This window comes from Silene latifolia, chromosome 6, assembly GCF_048544455.1.
Source record: "Silene latifolia isolate original U9 population chromosome 6, ASM4854445v1, whole genome shotgun sequence".
Taxonomy (NCBI): Eukaryota; Viridiplantae; Streptophyta; class Magnoliopsida; order Caryophyllales; family Caryophyllaceae; genus Silene; species Silene latifolia.
Window position 1 is genome coordinate 95,218,469 of NC_133531.1, and position 24,031 is coordinate 95,242,499.

A 24,031-nucleotide genomic window follows, 5' to 3' on the forward strand; every position below is an offset into this window, starting at 1 on the left:
CTATACAACTACGTACACCAACAACAATTTTTTTTTTACATTAATGATTCAACATTGTTGGACTTTTTTTTATCAACTTAAGAATAAATTTGTACAGATAATTCTAATGGGAGCCCCGTGCATCGCACGGGCTTTCCAACTAGTATATATATATAAAAGAGGCTTTTTTCAGAACACGTGGTAGTCTCCAAGTTTTCTAAGACACCTAACTAATTTTTAAATATTAAAGTCCAACAGTTAAATAGTAATTATTATCAAATCAAATAAAATAAATAAATAAATAAGTAGAAAATAACCTTATTTAATTCAAAGGATAGACTATCTATGTTGTTATGTTACACTATAAATAGACTTTTATAATTGACAAATATTTTCCTTGGTGAATTTGGCCGAAACTTTTTCTACATAGTAATAGTTTTGGACTCAGCAATATGCACCATATAAGATATTGTTTTCGTTCTTTGTTATTACACCATTTTTATAGAGCCTTTGTTTTTCTTTTTTAGACAATTCAATATTTAGCTTTCATTAATCAGGTGTTGGTTTAGTCGGTTAGAGCAATTTTTATTTGAATAGAAGTCGGTATACATGAATCGCAACTTCTTAAGGAGTATTGTTAACGAGGTGATGTGCTTTAGTTTGTTTCCGATACCAATTTGGTTTACACAAAAACTTTAGAGAGACGGTCTCTTAATATCGTTATTGAGAAACCTCTTACATGATGGAGGGGGGAGTTATTTAATTTTTATTTTCCATGATATGTCTCCCACTAAATTAGTGGGTGACAGTCTCTCGATCAGGAGACCTACTGGTTTGTTTATTGTTATATTTTCCTGATCTTTGCAAATGTTAATATTATGTATTGATTTTGGATATGTTTATTCTATGCTCTAATCTTATCTTTATTAATTCAGAAGACAATACTGAATACAGGATGCGCCACGTCATTTGTACAACTTTTTTTTTTTGTTGGAAATTCAGGTTATGGTGGGACCCGTTGGTGTGCAAAGAAATTAGTTCTTTTAATCGTCCGGCAATACAAACATGCGACAATTTCCGTCTTAAAAAAAACTCTAGGAAATAATTTTATACAACTGGAATAAATGAAATTAATTGCATATAAGCGTAATGCATTAAAAATCGGAATAAATGAAACTAATTACAAATAATCGGAAAGAATTACATAATTAATAAAAAAATTACATAATAATAAAATTACATAATTAAGAGAAGAAATTACATTTAAGTACGAGAATGAATTACATATAATGCGAATAAATTACATAACTTGCATAATTTTTAAAACTAGATAGTACGATATATTTTTAAAAATAAAATAATCCTAACGGAGTATTTACTTAAAGTAAAAAACTCGGCAACTTTTCTATCAGCCGCGCACACCGAAAATGGTAGGTGACAATGATAGGCTACAGAGTAAATTTACACTCCAACAAGCATTTAAAGCTAAATTAAATATTTTATTTCGTTAAAAAAACAAAATAAATTTATAAATTTATTGAAACATTTAAATTTACCAATTTTAAAAAATTATAAGACAAATGATTCACAATTGTTCTAAAAAACATTTTTTTAAAATATAACACGATAATGACACAATTGTAAAACGCTAACATGTGTTTTTTTTAAATAATCCTTTCAGATCTGTACAGAAAGTCGTTCATCACCGAGGATTTATTTATTTGGAGCAAAAATTATGGCAACTTTACTATCAATCGTGCACTCGAAACTCGGAAGATGACAATTATAGGCTACCGAGTAATTTCTACTTTGACAAGTACGTTTTATAGGCAACATTAATATCGTCATGTTAAATACACTTGAACCGTCAAACTTCAAATCATAAACTGCATGAAATCGAGAATCGATTATCGACATAATGGCATGTGCAGTTAATTAAGCGATGGCAACAGTTACAACAGTTTGCAAGGAGTGGAGTTGTGGCTTAATGACAATAGTGGGGAAGTTAGGGTTACATTAGAGGTTATGTAGATCGCTGATTTAGACCAACTATATAATTACAATAGAAATGCAAATAAAAAAAATTCATCCAAAAACATTAATATCGGCCCAAATACATACCCGTGCAATTTTGCACGGGTTTAAAACTAGTATTGCTAATTTCAAGTGTATGTAACATATACTTGAATAATCAAATCCCTCAGATTGTAAGAGTACATAATACTACTGTATGCATATAACCGAAGAAAATATGATGCAAGATTATATCAATATCAAGACGTTAGTTTTCTAACGGTTGGAACAATATGTGTTAAGAAAACGAGTAAATGACCAAGACATATACGTTATCCGACCATCAACTGCCATGGATCGAAGTACTCCTTCAAGATTTAAGGAACTCTAATATATGGAAGTTAAAGGAAGAGATAAACACCAACCAGCGAGAAAGAGTTATTTCCCACAATGATATTAATGATATGCGTGATTTCAAATTGAATTTGAGAATCAACAAAAAGATGTAACGACTGATATTACGCTGATTCCATCCTATTATATTGTCTTATTTGATGATATTTGAAAATTCAATTTCGGCCACAATAATACCAAAAATACGGATAGTTCTAAGTTTTCTAAAAGATAATACGCATATACATCAAATTTGACAAATTTGGATTTTTTTAGTTGAATTAATGCTCAATAATTAAAAAACAAATTGTTAAACTGGGTTAGTTTTATGAATATTTGCAAACAGAGATTCACGAAGGATCACATTTGTCCTCACTTAACATGACAAAAAGTCTAGAAATAAAAGAGGTGATTTTTCAAGTGATATGAGAGATTCTAAGTCTTTTAAACTACATATTTAAATTTTTTTTTTTTGAGGTAAAACCACAAGGGTTTTAACGTATATTAACTAAATCAAACGATACAAACTCAGCAATGTTTGGAGGAAGATCCCCATACCAAATTCTTCTTCCTAGCTGCCAGGGCATCACATGAGCTAATTCGTGAGCCACACTATTAAAATTACGCCTAACAAATAAAAACTTAACCGACTCAAAGTATGAACATATCAACATAACTCATGAATATCGTCATAAATTTGAAATATATCACTCCTGCTAGTGCTCCTACTCTTCAAATCTCGAATCACGTTCAAACAGTCACTTTCAAGCTCCACCTTCTTTACGCCATGTCTTCTTGCTTCAGCTAACCCCAAAAGAACTGCTTCAGCTTCAAGATCTTGAGGCTCTCTTGCTTCCTTCTGCTGTAACGCCACACCCCACAACACTCCTCCCTCTGCATCTCGACACACCGCACCCAATCCCACCCCCTGATCACATATCCCTGCGTCCACATTAACTTTACAATAGCCCTGCCCCGGCCTCGCCCACCTCTCCTCCGGACTACATTCCTCCAAAGCGTCCCCACCCTCCTTAGGCAACCCCGTCTCCTCCATCTCCTCCACCAACTCTCGGACCCTACATAACACCTCACTCACACACACCCTTCGTCCCTCAAAAATCATCCTATTCCTCGCTTCCCAAATCGCCCAGCACCCCGTCAACAACAACACACACTCCTTCACCGATTCACTCTCCATAATCACCTCACCCCACTCCCTTACCATAGTAAACCCAACTTCCCTCATCGTATCTAATCCCAACCCATCCCAAACTCCCTCAACCCAATCGCATCCTTGCACAACGTGTAGACAAGTCTCCACGTCATACGAGCAAATAGGACAACCATCCGCTGCTCCACTGATCCGATGAGCTAAATTACTCTTCGTAGCTATAGCTTCATTACACAGCTGCCAGAAGAAAACTTTTATCCGAGGAAGGACCGGCACCTTCCATATCTTATTCCACAACCACTTTTCTCGTGCAAAATCCGACTGCTCTATCAACTCCTCCCCTTCCCCCACTTGTGCCCAATAAGCCGACTGCACAGAGTAATTACCATCCTTCGTCGCGTCCCAACACCACTCATCCGGATTGTCCCTCCTACTAAGACGAATCTTCGAAATTCTTTCAACCTCGAAAGGCAAAAATAAATCCGCTAACACCTCTTGATTCCACCCTCCCCCATCCGGCAACAGTAAATCCGCCACCCTCATATTAACATCCGCATTACCCAATGGCGATAGAACAAACTTGGACCTCGACTCCTTAATCCACGGGTCTAGCCAAACCCGTGTCCCCACTGTTGGAATATGTGTCCTCCGACAATAATGCGATCACAATTGTCGATCATATTGATCACATGTTTAAATCTCATTTTAAGAATACGTAAGGGATGATTCATTTTATAGTCAACTGATCAACATTAATCGGTAACGATTGGCTTGCTAGAGTTTGACGTTATCACGTCGTGGGACGGTGGTGGTCGATTGATCCCTTAAGGTCACACATAAAGGATGATGCCCTTATCTATAAAGTTGATTAATTGTATGACGATGCAAGTTGATCAATTCCTTAAAATTGAACAATTCGATTTGTGAGAGAGAATAATTATCTTATTATAATGGGATTAAATAAGATTTATTTTAGTAATAAAATGCTTTGTTACTAAAATTGTTTATTGTTTGAGAAACAATAGAGATAAGAATGAATGGTTAATTATAATTACAAGATGTTGTGAATTATAATTACATGACCCATTTTATTTATGTGATCAAGTATCACTAGTCAATTTATTGGATGTAATTTAATTAATTCATGAAATGATATTTATGTGATAAATATGCATTAAATTAATTAATAACATGTATCATACTACATGTGACATATTGTGTGACAATTGACAAAATAAAATGGTGGTCCATATTATGAGTAAACCGAAATGGAGGAGGAGTTAGTGGGTTGTGGTTATTTTATTTTATGTGATAAAAATAAAACAATGATGCCTACACCTAATAGCCTTACACCTACTCTTACACATCTATTTTTTTGTGAAGACAAAACGTGGAAAGTAGATGCCCTATACTCCACTCCAACCGTGAACCCTCCACAATGAAGAGGATTTATTTTCTCTTATTATTCATTCTAACATAACACATGCAAAAGGTTCATGAATTATGCTCTCTTCTCTCTCTTTAATCTTTATCAAAACATGAGATTTTGATTCAAATTGTTCATAAAAGATTACTAAAATTATTAGTGTAATATATGAGTGTTAGTAATCAATTTTAAGGTAAACTACTAAACTAATATCTAGCTAATATTATTTAGTGGGGATAAGGGATAATCTTGGGTGCAATCAAGAGGAGAATCTCTATTTTGGGATTTTTGGAGGATCATCCTTATATTCATGGAAAGCTCAAGAACTAACAAGAAGGATATCTTGTTGGTGCCCATAAAACCGAAATCCCATAGTAATGAAAATGTTTTCTTATCTCTTGTAATTTATGTTTGCATGCATAAGATCTAGTTTTAATTTTATGACTAAATTAAAATGTAACATATATGAATATGTTGAGAATAATGAGATATAAATTTCTAACACCCACCCCGTCCCCAATCTGCTTCCTTGCAGCTAAACTGACCACATCTCGCGCCTCCCATATACTCCGCCATGTATAACTCGGGTTAACACCCAGCTCGGCCTCCATAAAGTCGGTAGTAGGGAAATATTTTCCTTTTAACACTCGAGAAAGGAGCGAGCACTTATCCGTCATGAGCCGCCACCCTTGCTTACCCAATAAAGCCCGATTGAACTTATTGAAATCTCGAAAACCCAACCCACCTCTTTCCTTCGGCCGACACAGCTTATCCCAGGCCAACCACGCCATCTTCCGCTTCCCACCCTCTGAACCCCACCAGAATTTAGAAACAATAGCCCGTAATTCGTCACAAAAATTAGCTGGTAATTTAAAAACACTCATCGCATATGTCGGAATTGATTGGGCGATTGCCTTTATCAACACTTCCCGACCCGCTTTACTGAGTAACATACCCCTCCAACCTTGCAACTTCTTACTAAGCTTGTCCCTAATAATTCTTGTTACCACCTGTTTCGAGTGACCCACAACAGTTGGCAACCCCAAATACCGTTCCTGAACCTCCACGACCCTCACCCCCAATACTGCGGCCACTCGTTGACGCCTTGCTACAGTCGTTCCCTTGCTGAATGAAACCGTCGTCTTATCCACATTAACCACCTGCCCCGAAGCCTCCTCATAAGCCCTAAGAATATCCATCACCACCCTAGCTTCCCTCTCATGAGCCTTCACAAAAAAGATACTATCGTCTGCAAAGAGCAAATGAGACACAACCGGCGCCGACACAGACAAACGAATACCATGAAGCGAACCATCCTCAACAGCTCTCCTCAGAAGACTAGACAACACCTCAGCACACAATATAAACAAATAAGGTGACAGCGGATCACCCTGACGCAGCCCTCTACTCGGGCTAAACATCTCAGAATTTGCACCATTAACTAGAACTTCATACTTAACCGTTGTCACACACTCCATAACCCGACCTACCCATAACTGATCAAACCCCATACGCCTCAAGAGCTCCTCCAGAAAAGACCATTCAACCCTATCATATGCCTTAGACATATCCAGTTTGAGGGCCATATGCCCTCTCCCACCTCTCGAATTTTTCATATAATGAAACATCTCGAAAGCCAAAAGAATATTATCCGTAATAACACGGCCAGGTGTGAATGCACTCTGATTTTCAGAAACGATACTCCCTAAAAACACCTTCAACCTTTTAGCTAAAACCTTCGAGACGATCTTATATAAAACATTACATAAGCTAATAGGCCTAAAATCCACTATCTTGTCCGACGCTTTCTTCTTAGGTATTAAAACAATATGAGTAAGATTCAGATTACCTGTCATCGGCGCACCATTAAGAATATTCAACACCTGACGGACCACAGACGGTCCCACTGTAACACCCGCGAATTTCCCATTTTGACATTTAAAATTTATTAAACCGTTTGATTACTTTATTTTATATTTTTGAATTATTCAATTTAATTAATTTTATTTCAAATACGATTTTTATAAAGGTAATATTTTAAAACTCAATTTATATAAAAATACGTATTTTAGTCGGATAGTATTAATAATAATAATATTAATGATAGTAAACTTCCGTCTTAAATTATAGTAGGTTTAACACGAATTTCCGTCTAGTAAGACCGTCACATTTTCATATGTGAGGCTATTTTAATCTCGACCAATTATAGATCGACAACACTCACCTATTCTCTTATCCTCTTACTCAAACATTCCTTATTATTATTACTATTATTATTATTATTATTATTATTATACACTACCCGTCCCCACCCCCAACACCTTCCCTTCTTTCTTTTGTCTTGAAATCCCCTGCAACCTTCCTCTTTTCGAATATACCAACAGCAACAATAAAACACAGTGCATCGTACAAACTCCATTTTTCGACCTTTCAAACCAAGATCCCAACCCCATTTCTCAACCAAACTTCACCATTTTTATACCATTAGCTTCCCCTCCTCATTCTCCTTCTTTCTATGTAAAAAAGACCCAAACTTCCGTCTGTTTCTTTTCGTCCGTCTTTCAAGGGATGCGGTTTTTGAGCATTTCTGTGCCATTTTTGGGTTTGAGATCATCCTAGGGCGATTTCTTGGACGTTTACGAGAGCAAGAAGGTAACGGTGATAGGTTACTCGACAAGATGTCGAAATTACACTCTTCATGTCGGTTTTTAGCTTAAAAATGTGTGTTGGATGCTTACTTGTGATAAAGTTTCATTCTTTATGAGATTTACTTGTTAATTTTGAAGAAAGTTTACACCTTTAGCTTCATGGTGAATGTAGTGTATGAAAATGGTAGTTTAGTTGTGTAAATTTCATCTTGTTCATGTCTTAAAGGTTGCCTTAAATTATCTTGTTTCGAGACTGTTTTTATGTGTGTTAATGGGCTGTTTGGAACGGTTTTCACGGAGGTTTTGCGAGCTGTTTTGGGACGATTTCCATGGTGAATATGGGTTATTTGTCGGACGGTTTCCTATGTGTGTTGTGTGAGCTGTTATGGTACCGTTTTTGGGACTATTGTTTTTATACAGTTTTCCGGGCTGTTTTAGGGCCTGTTTTATCGTGTCATGGTGGCTGGTCGTGAGTGGTGGAGGCCTTGGCCGTGGGTGGTGGTAGGCTTGGCCTCAACCACGACTTGTTGCTGCTGAGTATTGGTTGTTAACTTTGCTTACATGTAAATTCCATCTTGTTGTTACATGCTTGGTATTTCATTCTTTTGCTTTTTAATTTTGGGCTCACCATCCTCTTTATTTTGGGCTCACCATCTTTTTAATTTTGGGCTCATTTGGCTTAAATTGTTGGATTCATTAGGTGGTGTTTCTTGGACTCCTTTGACTTCACCTTGTCATTTGGCTTTGCTTGTTGGGTCCATTTCGGGTTATTTGAAATAATTAAATATCCGTCTCGTAATTTTCATAACGTAAATTCATTAACTATCTTTCTTTTACATATTTATTCAATTGGGCTCATTTGGTTTTGTTTGTTGGGCTCACCTTGATTCTTTTGTTGGACTTGTTGTGTTGGACTATTTGGTTTTCACATGCTTCTTATACGACGGGCTTAAGATATTCATTGGTTTGGGCTTGTTATGTCACTTTTGTTGGGCTTCACATGGTTTATTTGTTGGGTCTCATATGTTCAATGTATTGGACATGTTATGTCTTATTTGGTTGGATTCACTATAATACATTTATGAAATATTTATTTATAAATGGTTACTTGTGGTGAGTCGTGTTCTTGATAATGGCATACGGTCATTTGTGAGAGTCTTGGTCTATCGGATACTAGGGGCGAGCCATAGGCCCTCTAGTTGCGATATGACCGTCGGCGTTGATGTTGTTCCCATCTCAGACTTATGGTGAGATCTGCAAGCCATGAGTATGAATGTGACATTAATGGTCCGTGTCATATGATGTTTGCATGATCATTCTTACTCTTATTGTGACTCAAGTGTGACGTTTTACATTGTGTGCCGACTTGACTTTCCTTTTACCCCTTTCGGACCTTTGGTTCCGAGTGTGTGCCATGTTTCCGGATTGGGTTATCCTTCCTCTTTCGGACCTTTGGTTACGAGTGTGTGCCATGTTCAGGATTAGGATATCCTTCCGCCTTTCTTCGGACCTTTGGTTACAAGTGTGTGTCATGTTTAGATTAGAGATTACTCGACCTTTGGTTACGAGTGTGTGCCATGTTTCGAGTCTTGGATACGATTGGTATATCGTATGTCGAATCGGGTGACGTCCATCCCGAGAGTGCGGATCCGGGTTTAGACTAGGACCGTATTATGATCGTCGTCCTACCGGGAGGTTGGAGTCTAGGATGTAGTCTTGTGTGTGGTATCTCGGACATGCTTTAAAGGTAGCCTCTGAGTCGAATACTCCGTCTACACTTTGTGTCGGTCTTACACTTGTTGAGTCGGTCAATATGAGTTGGTTGACTTGGTTGCTCCATGCCCTTGATTGCATGTTTATTTTTATCATATCATGCCTATTCTATTAAGAAAGTATCATGTCTATCTCATCATGATTTTTTTATTATATCTCCTTGTTCTCCATTTGATCATACATGTTGCATAAATCTCCTTGTTCTTTACTGTTCACATACGTTGCATGATCAATATGTTTAATTAAGTGTTTGTTTACTTGCATTTCGACATATTGTGGCTGGGAGAACCTTGAGTTACTCCCCACTGACTGTGGCGTTCATGTTTACATGAATGACAGGTTGTGAAGATGCTTGCGTGGGGAAGACGTGTGGGCTAGCGAGAACTAAACCCTTGGACCTTAGTTTCTAGTTTAGAAACCCCTTATATGTTTATTCGTGGGATATCTTTTCCCCCTTTTCTAGACTTTGGTTGTAATAACCTAAGTTGGCCTTTTGTTGTATTTGTTTCTTTTCGTTAGTGGCACCCGCGTGCTAATCTTTAACTAGTAATTTAAAAGTTTTTAAAATCTCACAAATTTCCGCTTTAATTTATTAGTTATATTTTCCGCTTTATCGCGGGGTGTCACAGTTGGTATCAGAGCCTTTGTTGCTCCCGACGCACACACGTGTACCCCAAATTTAAATGTGAACTTGACCTTGAATAATGAATGAGAGATGGGTAGATTTAAGGACCTAAGGTGGTAGTCTGTAGTGTGTTTGCTCTTTGTTAGGTTCTAACATGTTTGTTGATTGCCATTTTATATTTGTTGTGCCCTTGGATCAAAGACTGTAAACTTACCAATGTGGTGATCAAGATCTGATGCCTATTGCCGAGTATTGAAGATTTGTTCAACCCTGAAGAATGCTCCTACTTCCTCGAAGATGTTTCTCATTCTTTGTGTACATTGCCCTGTTTTTCACTTCTTAATGCTTATTCCTTCTTCTAAATCCTCTTTTCTTTTTCTTGGTAAGTCACTCTTGTATTTCCTAACTTGTCCTTTATTCCTTGCTTACCCTCCCTTAATGCCTTTTTTATAGTACTCTTTCTTTTGAGGAATGTTGACCTTGGTTGGAAATTTTATCTTTTGAGGAGGTTGTTTGTGTTTGACCCTTAATCCTGGTTTTGAGAGGATTTGATGTTGGAAAGACTTAAGTAGTGTGATGAGACATACTTGATGGTTCTTATACCTAGACCCTTGATAAAGTGAGTATATTTGATTGATGGATTTTGTGTGTCAAGTTTGAGTTGCATTGGTTACTAAGGTTATGGAACCTGGCTTGGTTGGTTATGTTTGGGATACTAGTGTTTAGTACTTGACCTAAGGTGGACGAAATTGATTGGATGATCTGAGGATGTAGGATTGACTAAGTAAGTTGAGTTTGTGATTGGCTTTCGTAGTCGCTTTAGATGTGAGGGTTTGATAATGTATATGTTACCACCTTGTATTGAAATGAGAACCTTGTAGAATATTTGAGGAACCTTTTCTTGGAGTTTAGGGCTTGGTATTGGGATTCTTGATGGAGGGTTTACTTTTCGGAGGAACCCATGGTTGACCCTAGTTGGATATGAGTATAGCCTTGTTGGAAACCTGGACCTAGATCTTGTGGAAGTTATTTGTGGATGTTTGAGGATTTGGAGTGATGAAATCACACTTATAGTGGAATATCTTGTTTCAGGGAATAAATTAGGAGAAGTAACATAAGTAATTTGAGGAAATTCTTGGGAGCGTTGTAGTTATGAGTTTTGGTTGTTAGAGAGTTTTCGGGACCGTTTAGGGTGATGTTGTGTTTGAGGTTGTTAGAAAGCTTTTCCTTGTTGTCTAATTCATCTTCTTCTTTGACCATAAGCGCTACCGTTCATACCTCTCTTCCTCGCTTCATCTTGCTCCTCCCTTAAGTTGATGTTACTTTTGAAAAACCTTACCGATTCTAAAGATTTGAAAATGAAAATTTGATTCAATTCCTTATTTGTTCTTGGGATATAAATTTAATTATCATGATTTTAATTTCTAAACCAGAAATTTCTTTAAATTTTACCCAATTTCGGTTAACTTTGATCTGTCTATGATTTCTTGGTGAAAGTTTAATGTTATATTTTCAAGAATTTGACTCCCTTTTTAGTTTAAAAGTGAAACTCTTACCTCCATTTTGGCTTTTGCAAAAGCAAATTTGACTAGATTATCTTTCCTTTTAATTTTTAACGTTGACCGGATGTTAGAACTCGTTATTGGAGACGTTTAATAACTTGTTCTACGCTTGTCGGCGAGTGATTTTTGTTTTAAATTTGTCTTTGACTTGGAAAGTTAGCGTTCTTGTGTGCACGACAAGAGCAATTTCGTTCCATGAATGAGGCTTGTACCTTTGAAAACCCTTCATTAATATTTTTGAAAGTATTTTGATTTTGATTTACGCAAATAATTTAATTTTCGATCGGGTTCTGTCGGAAAATTTTATTTGAAACTTTTGAAAGAAATTTTAAATTCTTACGATAAGTAACCTTTTAAATGTTTTGGTTATCGATTCCAGTTCCAGTTTTATTTTAAATAACCTTTCATTTATACTTTCAAGTTTCGAGGACGAAACTTTTTAAAAGGTGGGGTGATTGTAACACCCGCGAATTTCCCATTTTGACATTTAAAATTTATTAAACCGTTTGATTACTTTATTTTATATTTTTGAATTATTCAATTTAATTAATTTTATTTCAAATACGATTTTTATAAAGGTAATATTTTAAAACTCAATTTATATAAAAATACGTATTTTAGTCGGATAGTATTAATAATAATAATATTAATGATAGTAAACTTCCGTCTTAAATTATAGTAGGTTTAACACGAATTTCCGTCTAGTAAGACCGTCACATTTTCATATGTGAGGCTATTTTAATCTCGACCAATTATAGATCGACAACACTCACCTATTCTCTTATCCTCTTACTCAAACATTCCTTATTATTATTACTATTATTATTATTATTATTATTATTATTATTATTATTATACACTACCCGTCCCCACCCCCAACACCTTCCCTTCTTTCTTTTGTCTTGAAATCCCCTGCAACCTTCCTCTTTTCGAATATACCAACAGCAACAATAAAACACAGTGCATCGTACAAACTCCATTTTTCGACCTTTCAAACCAAGATCCCAACCCCATTTCTCAACCAAACTTCACCATTTTTATACCATTAGCTTCCCCTCCTCATTCTCCTTCTTTCTATGTAAAAAAGACCCAAACTTCCGTCTGTTTCTTTTCGTCCGTCTTTCAAGGGATGCGGTTTTTGAGCATTTCTGTGCCATTTTTGGGTTTGAGATCATCCTAGGGCGATTTCTTGGACGTTTACGAGAGCAAGAAGGTAACGGTGATAGGTTACTCGACAAGATGTCGAAATTACACTCTTCATGTCGGTTTTTAGCTTAAAAATGTGTGTTGGATGCTTACTTGTGATAAAGTTTCATTCTTTATGAGATTTACTTGTTAATTTTGAAGAAAGTTTACACCTTTAGCTTCATGGTGAATGTAGTGTATGAAAATGGTAGTTTAGTTGTGTAAATTTCATCTTGTTCATGTCTTAAAGGTTGCCTTAAATTATCTTGTTTCGAGACTGTTTTTATGTGTGTTAATGGGCTGTTTGGAACGGTTTTCACGGAGGTTTTGCGAGCTGTTTTGGGACGATTTCCATGGTGAATATGGGTTATTTGTCGGACGGTTTCCTATGTGTGTTGTGTGAGCTGTTATGGTACCGTTTTTGGGACTATTGTTTTTATACAGTTTTCCGGGCTGTTTTAGGGCCTGTTTTATCGTGTCATGGTGGCTGGTCGTGAGTGGTGGAGGCCTTGGCCGTGGGTGGTGGTAGGCTTGGCCTCAACCACGACTTGTTGCTGCTGAGTATTGGTTGTTAACTTTGCTTACATGTAAATTCCATCTTGTTGTTACATGCTTGGTATTTCATTCTTTTGCTTTTTAATTTTGGGCTCACCATCCTCTTTATTTTGGGCTCACCATCTTTTTAATTTTGGGCTCATTTGGCTTAAATTGTTGGATTCATTAGGTGGTGTTTCTTGGACTCCTTTGACTTCACCTTGTCATTTGGCTTTGCTTGTTGGGTCCATTTCGGGTTATTTGAAATAATTAAATATCCGTCTCGTAATTTTCATAACGTAAATTCATTAACTATCTTTCTTTTACATATTTATTCAATTGGGCTCATTTGGTTTTGTTTGTTGGGCTCACCTTGATTCTTTTGTTGGACTTGTTGTGTTGGACTATTTGGTTTTCACATGCTTCTTATGACGGGCTTAAGATATTCATTGGTTTGGGCTTGTTATGTCACTTTTGTTGGGCTTCACATGGTTTATTTGTTGGGTCTCATATGTTCTATGTATTGGACATGTCATGTCTTATTTGGTTGGATTCACTATAATACATTTATGAAATATTTATTTATAAATGGTTACTTGTGGTGAGTCGTGTTCTTGATAATGGCTTGTACGGTCTGTTGTGAGAGTCTTGGTCCTATCGGATACTAGGGGCGAGCCATAGGCCCTCTAGTTGCGATATGACCGTCGGCATTGATGTTCCCATCTGTACTTATGGTGAGATGCAAGCCATGAGTATGAATGTGACATTAATGGTCCCGTGTCATATGATGTTTGCATGATCATTCTTACTCTTATTGTGACTCAAGTGTGACGTTTTACATTGTGTGACGACTTGACTTTCCTTTTACCCCTTTCGGACCTTTGGTTACGAGTGTGTGCCATGTTTCCGGATTGGGTTATCCTTCCTCTTTCGGACCTTTGGTTACGAGTGTGTGCCATGTTTCCGGATTAGGATATCCTTCCGCCTTTCTTCGGACCTTTGGTTACAAGTGTGTGTCATGTTTCCGATTAGAGATTACTCGACCTTTGGTTACGAGTGTGTGCCATGTTTCGAGTCTTGGATACGATTGGTATATCGTATGTCGAATCGGGTGACGTCCATCCCGAGAGTCTGGATCCAGGTTTAGACTAGGACCGTATTATGATCGTCGTCCTACCAGGAGGTTGGAGTCTAGGATGTAGTCTTGTGTGTGGTATCTCGGACATGCTTTAAAGGTAGCCTCTGAGTCGAATACTCCGTCTACACTTTGTGTCGGTCTTACACTTGTTGAGTCGGTCAATATGAGTTGGTTGACTTGGTTGCTCCATGCCCTTGATTGCATGTTTATTTTTATCATATCATGCCTATTCTATTAAGAAAGTATCATGTCTATCTCATCATGATTTTTTTATTATATCTCCTTGTTCTCCATTTGATCATACATGTTGCATAAATCTCCTTGTTCTTTACTGTTCACATACGTTGCATGATCAATATGTTTAATTAAGTGTTTGTTTACTTGCATTTCGACATATTGTGGCTGGGAGAACCTTGAGTTACTCCCCACTGACTGTGGCGTTCATGTTTACATGAATGACAGGTTGTGAAGATGCTTGCGTGGGGAAGACGTGTGGGCTAGCGAGAACTAAACCCTTGGACCTTAGTTTCTAGTTTAGAAACCCCTTATATGTTTATTCGTGGGATATCTTTTCCCCCTTTTCTAGACTTTGGTTGTAATAACCTAAGTTGGCCTTTTGTTGTATTTGTTTCTTTTCGTTAGTGGCACCCGCGTGCTAATCTTTAACTAGTAATTTAAAAGTTTTTAAAATCTCACAAATTTCCGCTTTAATTTATTAGTTATATTTTCCGCTTTATCGCGGGGTGTCACACCCACGATATGCCAGTAAGTCTGAAAAAACAAGCCATTCATACCATCTGGTCCCGGGGCCTTGAGTGGATTCATCTGATTAAGGGCTTGAACTATCTCCTCCCCCGTGTACTCAGCTCGCAAACCGTCATTCATCTCCCTGGTAACACGCCCTTCCACACCTCGCATAATATCCCCAAACTCAGACGGTCCCGTCGTCGTAAACAGCTGCTTAAAATACCTCACCGCCACACCCGCAACCTCCTCTGTCTTCTCCACCACCGTACCCTCATCAGTAACGAGCCTATGGATGTGATTGCGTTGCTTCCTTTGACTAGCCCTTCTATGAAAAAAATTTGTGTTCTTGTCCCCTTCCTTCAGCCAAATTGCCCGAGACCGCTGCCTCCAAAAAAGCTCCTCCTGCCTCAATAATTTAGATATATCCCTAGTAACTCGACGCCTCTCCTTAACCTCCCGTACCGACCGACCCCCCTCATTAAGCTTCTGAAGCCTTAACCTCTTCGACCGCAACTCCTTAACAACCTTCCCAATGCTGACCCCCTTCCACTTATGAAGGTCCCTGGCACACCTCTCAATTGTTTCGAGAACGTCACTATCATCCTGCTCCCAAGCTCTCTTAATTGTAGCCTCACACCCTTCCTCCCCTACCCAAACATGTTTAAAGCGAAACTTCCTCCTTGGACCCCCATCCTCCCTTATCCTCCTATCAAAGACAACCTTTAAGGGCGCGTGGTCAGACCACTCTCTATTAAGGTGGAACAACCGCCCATAAGGAAACAACTCAAACCAATCATCCGTAGCCATAGCCCTATCAATCCTGCTCTGCCTATTATTCTCTCCACTTTGCCCATTATCAAAAGTGAACTCATAGCCCTCATACGAAATATCACGCAGTCCACACGCATCAACAACCTCCCTAAAATTATTCATTTGCCATTGCGCACGCTCCCCACCCTTCATCTCGTTAGAAAATAGAACTTCATTATAATCACCAACACACATCCAAGGGCCCGACGCCTCAGATGCTAAAAGGCGCAGGAGCTCCCACGAAAGATACCTATCCTGAACAGCAACCAGATAATATTAGAAAGTAGAGATAATTATCAAACAAAGGTTTAGATAACTTTAATTTTATTTATTTGTAAAGTTAGAGTTCAATGCTAATTTGTTTTTAAAAATAGTTCAATGTTAATTTGACACACATACGATATAACGTTTACTATTATTCGGATTCATTGAGTATTAAAGTATATAAACACAAACACTTGCTTTATACATTTACCACACTATAATCAATCAATCATTCCCTTTCCCAATAAGTTGTTTTGTTTTAGGTAAAATCAATCACTAGGCAAAAGATGGAATAATTCGAAACAAATAAGATGGAATTTACGTTGTTTGAATTTGGGTAGGACTCTAACAAATAACTGACAATAAGATCATTCGAAGCAAGTTATTTATTCAAATATAATAATCGTTGTTATTGTTATCTAATATTTAAAATCTAATTCTACTAATTGTCAAACATGGGCTATAACATAGACTTACAAAAGACTAACTAAACTTAAAGACTAATTGACATTAAATTTCTCACAAAGTAATAAGTTCATTTACGGAATTTAGTTGGTGTCATGTTAAGCGGGATGATAATGTTGTTGCCCATCATGTTGCTCGAATGTGTAGTAGTGTCAATTCATGGATTATACAACCTGTTGTACCTGTTGTACGGTATAAAATCCGAGTTTTGTAATAAAGTATCTGAGATTTATGTTAAAGAATATGAGCTTTATTAGAAAGTATCTGAACTCATCCATTTACACATTAAAAATATGAACTTTGAATTAGCTCAGAAAAAAATACATATAAGTTCGGATTCTTATACCTTGGTTGTACAATGCTCTATATACAACTGGATGTATAATCCTATTTGTGTAGTTGTGTCGGGGAGAGTTTCATGTGTACTGATATTTTTCCGCAAATCATTTTAGACTTGGCGGAATTTGATATGCAATAAAATGCCCCACATCCTCTTTGACCTCAAAAAAAAAAATGGCTTAACGATGACAAGCATGTATATTTCACATGTAAAAACAAACATTTTTCACAAGCTTATTTAAAAACAGAACACTATTTAGTTACCGTGCAACGCACAGGCATAAAATTTAGTAGGTAAGAGTTGGATGATTGATTGTATTATTGTTATTGTTTGAATAATAATACAAGTTTGGTTGTGGTTAATCGCATAACAAAATATTGTATCTTTGCATTTTATATTATTTGTACCAAAAACCCCAACAAGTTGAGTTTTAAATTAGTTGGAGATTTCACTAACATGCATCAGCTTCTCAGTCCACACGTTTATATGCGCAAGGCAAGTAATTTTGAGTTCTCTGTGTTTAACTAGTTGATCTCACTTATTACAAGTATCAGATCCTCAATCCACAGGGGTGTAAACAGCGACAGATCTTGATATACGAAAAAAAAAAAAAAAAAAAAAAAAGCGGGTCAAGAACTACCTAACATCCTCTACTGGGTTTAAAAACTACTTGATGAAAGGGAACAAACTTTGTTTGGCTTCAGGGGGACTGCTTCCACAACTTCTTTACACACCACCCGAACGTAAGTCTCTATGCTGGGACCTAACATTTGTTGATTCAGTTTCTTCTCTTGATTTTGGACTTCGTCGGAAGCAATAACAAGTCGCCTAAATGATATCCATCGACTTACAAGCTAATCTCAACTAGATTTTCAAACTCATGGTAGTTAATACATTAGGCGACACAAATTTCCTTAACATGGCTGAGCTTTAACATGGCTGTATTCTGAGGAAATCGAACCCAAAACCTCTAACTAAACCATATAGATCAACCTCTAGCCAATGGAGTTATCAACCATCCATCTTTTTCAAGGTTTCAGATCAGATGCACAAGATATAGCAAGTTACGCAAACCAATAGCCGTCAATATTCTCAACTTTTAGCTATTCTTCTTAACATAAAAGTAAGAAGTCTTATTTGAACTGGTAGACATTATTAAATTGAAAGCTATGTTACAAGCGACAGTACAGCTTTTACACCCACAACCAGCAAACAGAAACTTACGGCTCATCAGTAACTTGAAGCTGCTGATAAAACCCTCAAACAAAAGCTTTTCACCATTTACGCCTGTCAAATACAGAGTATAACAGAAAATAACTCAGACACAACCACTATGAAAAAATAAAACAAGAAAAAAATATATGGATTTGAAATCGTCGTGTCCAGATCATAACACATAGCACCCACTTAATATAGGTTTTGAAGGTCACCATTTACACCTGTCAATTAATGATGTATCAAGTTATTTCTTTAATTATCAGGTGATCAGTATCAAAATAAACCTTTAATCGATTCTGCATTTATGACGTATTGGTATTTAGTACTCACTGTTTTGCTCAAACTTTCCTAAGCAGCAAGTGCCTTGGCAGTCTCATATCTCGCACTAACTGCATCCCAGGAAACAAGACTCTCCATGAAAATTGAGATGTAATCAGGCCTTCGATTCTGCCAAAAGAAAAGCAACAGGGCAGAAAATAAATTACTAAGTTATTGACTATTGAGGTAAGCTTATAACTTGTGTTCTTCCTTTGTTTCATCCCTTTTGTTTCACGTAATTTTTTTTGGAGGAATGTCGAGATTTCTCAAGAGAGAGTAATGATTTTCAGAAACCAGCCTTACCTGGTAGTCCAAGTAATATGCATGCTCCCAAACATCAATGGTCAGAAGAGGCTGCATGATATACAAACCATTAACCATAGATCAAAGAGGAAAGTATATATAATGGATGAGAAAACCGAAAAGTCTGTATAAAACACGCCTTTAAATGATACATGATACTCACATTATAACCCCAAACAAGAGGGTTTACAGCATTGGGCGTCTTAACAATCACAAGCTTTTTGTCATCTTCAGATGGTTTAGGGTTTACCGCATTACCCACATCCAACTTATTTGTTTTGTCTGCAGTCAAGAATACACAAAACTTTGTAAAAAGTAAAAAATCACATTGTGAGAAAGGTAGGTACTCCCTCTGTTATTCCTCTTTTCTTTGCATTTTATATTTGCCGTTCTTATATTTTGAGACACCTCATAAACCTTCAATACATCCCATAAGATATGCTAATATCATGAAATTGAAATGTATAATGTTGAAAGCAATTCGTAAAGATTCCAACTCGCAACGATTCTAACGACAGTTTTGCTTTAGAATTTTCCTCAAAATAATGTTTTGAAAAATGAAACTAAAACCAACGACTCAAAAAAATAAAAATGTCATGTCATATAGTATTTAAGGAAAAAAACAGGCAGTGCCATGCAGATTTAATAAGTTAATTCACGGCCAGTAAGCTTTGGATATAAATAACTCACAAGCAAGCCATGCCCAACCAGAACCAAATTGTGTGGCAGCAGCAGACTTGAATTCTGTAACAAATGCATCAAAAGAACCAAAATCTTTCTCAATTTGAGCAAAAAGTTCTCCAGATGGCTTTCCCCCGCCACCAGGTTTCATCGACTCCCAAAAGAACTCGTGGTTCCAGGCCTAAATAGAAAATGCAAACATATTAAAAGTGACAATTTTACAGTGAAAGCGTGTCAATAAGAGAATATTGTTGTGTATACCTGTGCTGCATTATTGAAAGATGGAAGCATGTCACCTTTGTTATATGTTACGCTCACTACATCTTCAAGTGACATCCCATCTAACTCTGTTCCAACAATTTGTTTGTTCAGGTTATCCACATATGCTCTATGATGCTTTCCCCAATGAAACTCAAAAGTCTGTTTACTCATGTGAGGCTCCAAGGCATCCTATAAAATAAAAAGAAAAATATTTCAATATGAAAGCACCTTACTTGGTTAAGGTAAACAATCTGCGATAGCTTTGACCAATTTACCATTTGGCAAAACACAAGTCAACAACTGTACTTCAGTTGTGCTTCATTCATAATCTATGATATGAAGCCCATTGGAATAGCAGTTCATGTTAATTGGCAGACCCAGAGATATTTGTCTGCGGGATCATATTGCCAAATAGAATGAAGATTGTTACGGGAGAAGATATTTGTCTACGGGATCATATTGATCGATAAGATTGCTTTCCATCAAACTTCATTCTATTAAATATGTGTATGAAGAGCCTGACCGAGAAAATCCAGCAAAACAGCTGGATTTCAACCAAAATATGAGAATACTATGACTAAAATTGACTACATGCCTAAGTAAACCCATATCGAAAATGCGATAAAAGCTAATCAAGAACTCCACTGCACCTCTACACCCTTTTCTTCTTTCTTCAATGATACATATTCCTAAAAAATGAGATGTCATGCTTGCCTATAGAATAACTTGGTGTTCCTTTTATTAACTATAAATCTGGGACACTTTAAACATAGGTCAAAACACCAAAAAAAAGACATACCATATCCGGTAACTTGAGCCATACAAATCCTATCCAAATGATCATAAAAGGGAAAAAAACGATTCCGTTTGTTTACAGGAATGCATCCTTTCAATGATCTAATCCACAGGAGTATAGAAGAAGTATATTACCAAAAACAAGCTGTAAGTAATATAACTGGAATCTTACAAATGGATATGGCGGAGGCTTCAAGTCGAACTTGGCTACTACAGCAGCTCCAGCTCTTCTTACATGTGTCTGCAGTATTGCACAATAGGAGGAAGAAATAAATTTGATGTTACAGAATAAACAGGATTTTAAGGGCTATACAGACTTTTACACATTAAAGAGATTATGCAGATTAGTCATACGTATTCTAGTTTTACAGCCAGGTTAGCAGAGTGTAAATGGATTGAACTGTCAGAAAATTGAGGATCAAAATAAACATGCAGCAGAATGCATCTAATATGTATCTATGGACAACAGGGATTCCATCCTTAAATTGAGGATAAAAATATGTATCAGCTTGAGAACCGATAAAGCAAAGCCTGAAAACTGAGTAACCACACGATTCAAAATTTCAAATGCAAATTGGACAGAAGTTTCATAGATAAAGTAAAAGTAATCTAACAGTCAAACGAATTCACATTTTTCTTGAATGTTTTGGAAACAACGCGGCATCAGTTGTGACTACTTGTTCCTCGAGGTTTTAAAAGAAATATTGCACATTTTATTTTCACAAGGAGAATAGAGTAGTGAGTAGTGATTTCTGAATCGAAGTGGACGCTCTCTCGGATTTAATATACAACAACAACAACAACAACAACAGAGCCTTAATCCCAAAATGATTTGGGGTCGGCTGACATGAATTATCCTTTAGAACCGTGTATAGGTGAACGCACACCTCAAAATGCGAACAAAATAGTCGGATTTAATATACATCACAAGAAAACTTAAAAGTGACTATTTGTTTCAATTATGTTTCAAGGAGGGAGCAGTTGCGTAACCTGGATTAAACAGTCAGGGGGGCGAAAAGATACTTGTATCCAAACATCCACTCCCTATACCACCTGGCCCCTCCCCTTCCCTTCCCTCCCATCTTGTACTAATATATTGACTCCGCCTCAATTATTTGTTTACCTTTGATTAAAACACCTCTCACAAAGAGTATAAAAGGTAAACAAAATGATTGGGATAGAGAAAGTAATAAGACCAGTAAAGTTCACATCCACCAAAATTTTCATTGTCAAGCCCGACGCTCACCCCTGCTAGTACCCCTTAGTTCTGCCGCCACAGGGAGGTTTATCTACTTAATACAGCTAAAAGTTGAAAATTACCAGCAACAACAAAAAAATATAAAAATAAAAAACCACCTTCTTAAATCTCAAAGGTGTAACTGGGATAGATTTAGGTCCCCAAATAGAGCCTGAAAACAATGAAGATAATTGAAAAGTAAGAAACTTGAAGTAAATTTGTAAGTTGAAATGTAAATTTTTCATGGAAGAGATGAAAAGGGTAAAACCTGGATGAGAAACGAAGGTTGAAGACAAGGATATGGTACAAGTCGCAGCAACAGCAGACATTTTTCTGAGCTGTTCTAGAGAATAAGGATAGTTAGAGAGATAATTATGGGGTTTCAATGTTTGATTTTATTTATTTTGGTTGCAAATTTTTCGACAAAATCAATTCACAAAAAATGCTTGTGAAGAATCGAGAACCAGATATGGGTAGTAATGACGCCACACGCCACGATGTCGATCGATGTTGCTGTTTTGTGACAGTACAACAAAGTGTGCTCTTGCAGTACGTGTGTACTGCACACTCAATATTTTGCCAACGGCCAAATAGCCAAATTGGTAAATAAAGTGAAGGGTTCTTGCCAGATTGGTAAAAAAACTCACCGATTCGCCAAATTGGTAAAAAAAGTTGGCACTTGCTACCAAATTGGAAAAAAAAAAAACCTTATGCGACAAATGGGTAAGAAAAGTGATGGTCATCGTACAAATCGAAGTTTAAACGTAAATATAAAAATACGATCGTAAATTCTTTGATTTTTTTCTCATCGGGTTTAATACGAATTAATTTAAGTCGAGTTAATGTTGTACTTGACATCCTATCGACTCGATTTTGTTACACTTTCAATTTTTCTTGAACTAGATGCGAGTTTTTTTTTGTTAAAAAAAAAAATAATAAATTGAGTAACCGATTTAGAGAAAATGAAATTTTCCTGGTTTTAACAAGGTTTTGATACGATTTTTGACTATACTGTCAACTCGATTTTGTTACCCTCGCCTCTAATTGATATAAGTAAACAAGCCATCGGAGTTTGGTTTGAATGTGATTAATATAAATTGGTTTAAATATAAAAATTAATGGTGGGTTGGGTTAAAAAATAAGTCACTTATATTTTATGTGCTTTTTTTTTTTTTTTTTTGGTGTACGAAGGACCGGCATTTTTAAAGTCCCCGGTGGACCGATAACCAAGTGATGCGAGTCTAGTGGCAATGATTTGGAAAACTAGTTTATATTTTATGTGCTTTTTTATTTTTTTTTATTTGAAAAACTTTTAATTAAAATTTTATATTACTTCCTTCATGGCTCTGTCCCAATGATTTGGTAAACAAATGAGTGAAATGGGGGAGAATATTTCATAACCTTGATTTTTGTTAACATATTATTTATATGTGATTGAGGTCATAAAAACGATAAAACATGAATGAAACTAATTAGAACGAATTATTACAAGATTTATAAGACTAATTAAAGAATTAAACAAACCAAACAAATTAATTAGGTTAAACAGGTTATTAATGATGAATTAATGATGGTGACGGTAAATAACAGATACAAGTATATCAAAGATGAATTCCAGAGACTCAATATGGGTAAATCGAATCTCTAAAACCCGAATTGATTTTAATGACGAAAACCCGCAAATATGAATTATAAGGGATTTAAGTCGGGATTAATTATGAAGAATTATGAATAAATTACAGGTCAAAATTATCATACTTGAGTTATTATGTTAGAAGAAATATGAACAATTGAAAACGAAACAAAAACAATAAGACGAACAGAAGACGAAGGAAGAAGAAAGGAAGCAGGAACTGCGGCACCCTCAGGAAGAGGCGCAGCAGTTGCTGCGTCCTTTCTCGACGTCTGTCTTCTAAAAAGGGTTATTAAACAAGGTTTTACAAATCGGTTTTGAACATATTTTCGACATAAATCTTACATTAATGATTACAAAAAATAAATAACAATAATTAAAAGAACGATTTACATCCTCAAACTTACATGTTTGACGAAACGAGATGAACTAAGTTAACGTTTAGTGATGCTCGACTCGAATGTAGACGAAAGTGCCCTCTAGGAGGAAAACGAATAAGATTGATTAATGTT

General features: G+C 36.4%; 1 protein-coding gene and 1 long non-coding RNA gene across 3 annotated transcripts; one reads left to right on the forward strand and one right to left on the reverse strand.

Annotated features, from left to right (window-relative positions):
- The first annotated feature begins 7,288 nt into the window (after positions 1-7,288).
- On the forward strand, positions 7,289-15,146 carry LOC141587015 (uncharacterized). Its single transcript, XR_012519684.1, has 3 exons — positions 7,289-7,634; positions 9,743-12,803; positions 14,910-15,146. It is a non-coding gene; the product is annotated as an uncharacterized LOC141587015 (long non-coding RNA).
- Positions 15,147-18,130: 2,984 nt separating this feature from the next.
- Positions 18,131-22,367, reverse strand: LOC141587016 (superoxide dismutase [Fe], chloroplastic-like). 2 transcript variants are annotated; one of them, XR_012519685.1, is made up of 10 exons: positions 22,155-22,360; positions 22,006-22,058; positions 20,822-20,890; positions 19,855-20,043; positions 19,603-19,774; positions 19,076-19,194; positions 18,913-18,963; positions 18,622-18,738; positions 18,481-18,512; positions 18,131-18,360 (listed from the first exon to the last, which is right to left on the reverse strand). XR_012519685.1 is itself a non-coding variant. In XM_074408428.1 (9 exons), the coding sequence occupies exons 1-8, from the start codon at positions 22,213-22,215 to the stop codon at positions 18,640-18,642; spliced, it is 813 nt and encodes a 270-aa protein (XP_074264529.1). In that variant the 5' UTR covers positions 22,216-22,367; the 3' UTR covers positions 18,131-18,360; positions 18,622-18,639. The 2 variants fall into 2 exon arrangements, 1 of the variants encoding a protein (XP_074264529.1); XM_074408428.1 differs by lacking the exon at positions 18,481-18,512 and having other exon boundaries at positions 22,155-22,367.
- Between the last annotated feature and the right edge of the window lie 1,664 nt (positions 22,368-24,031).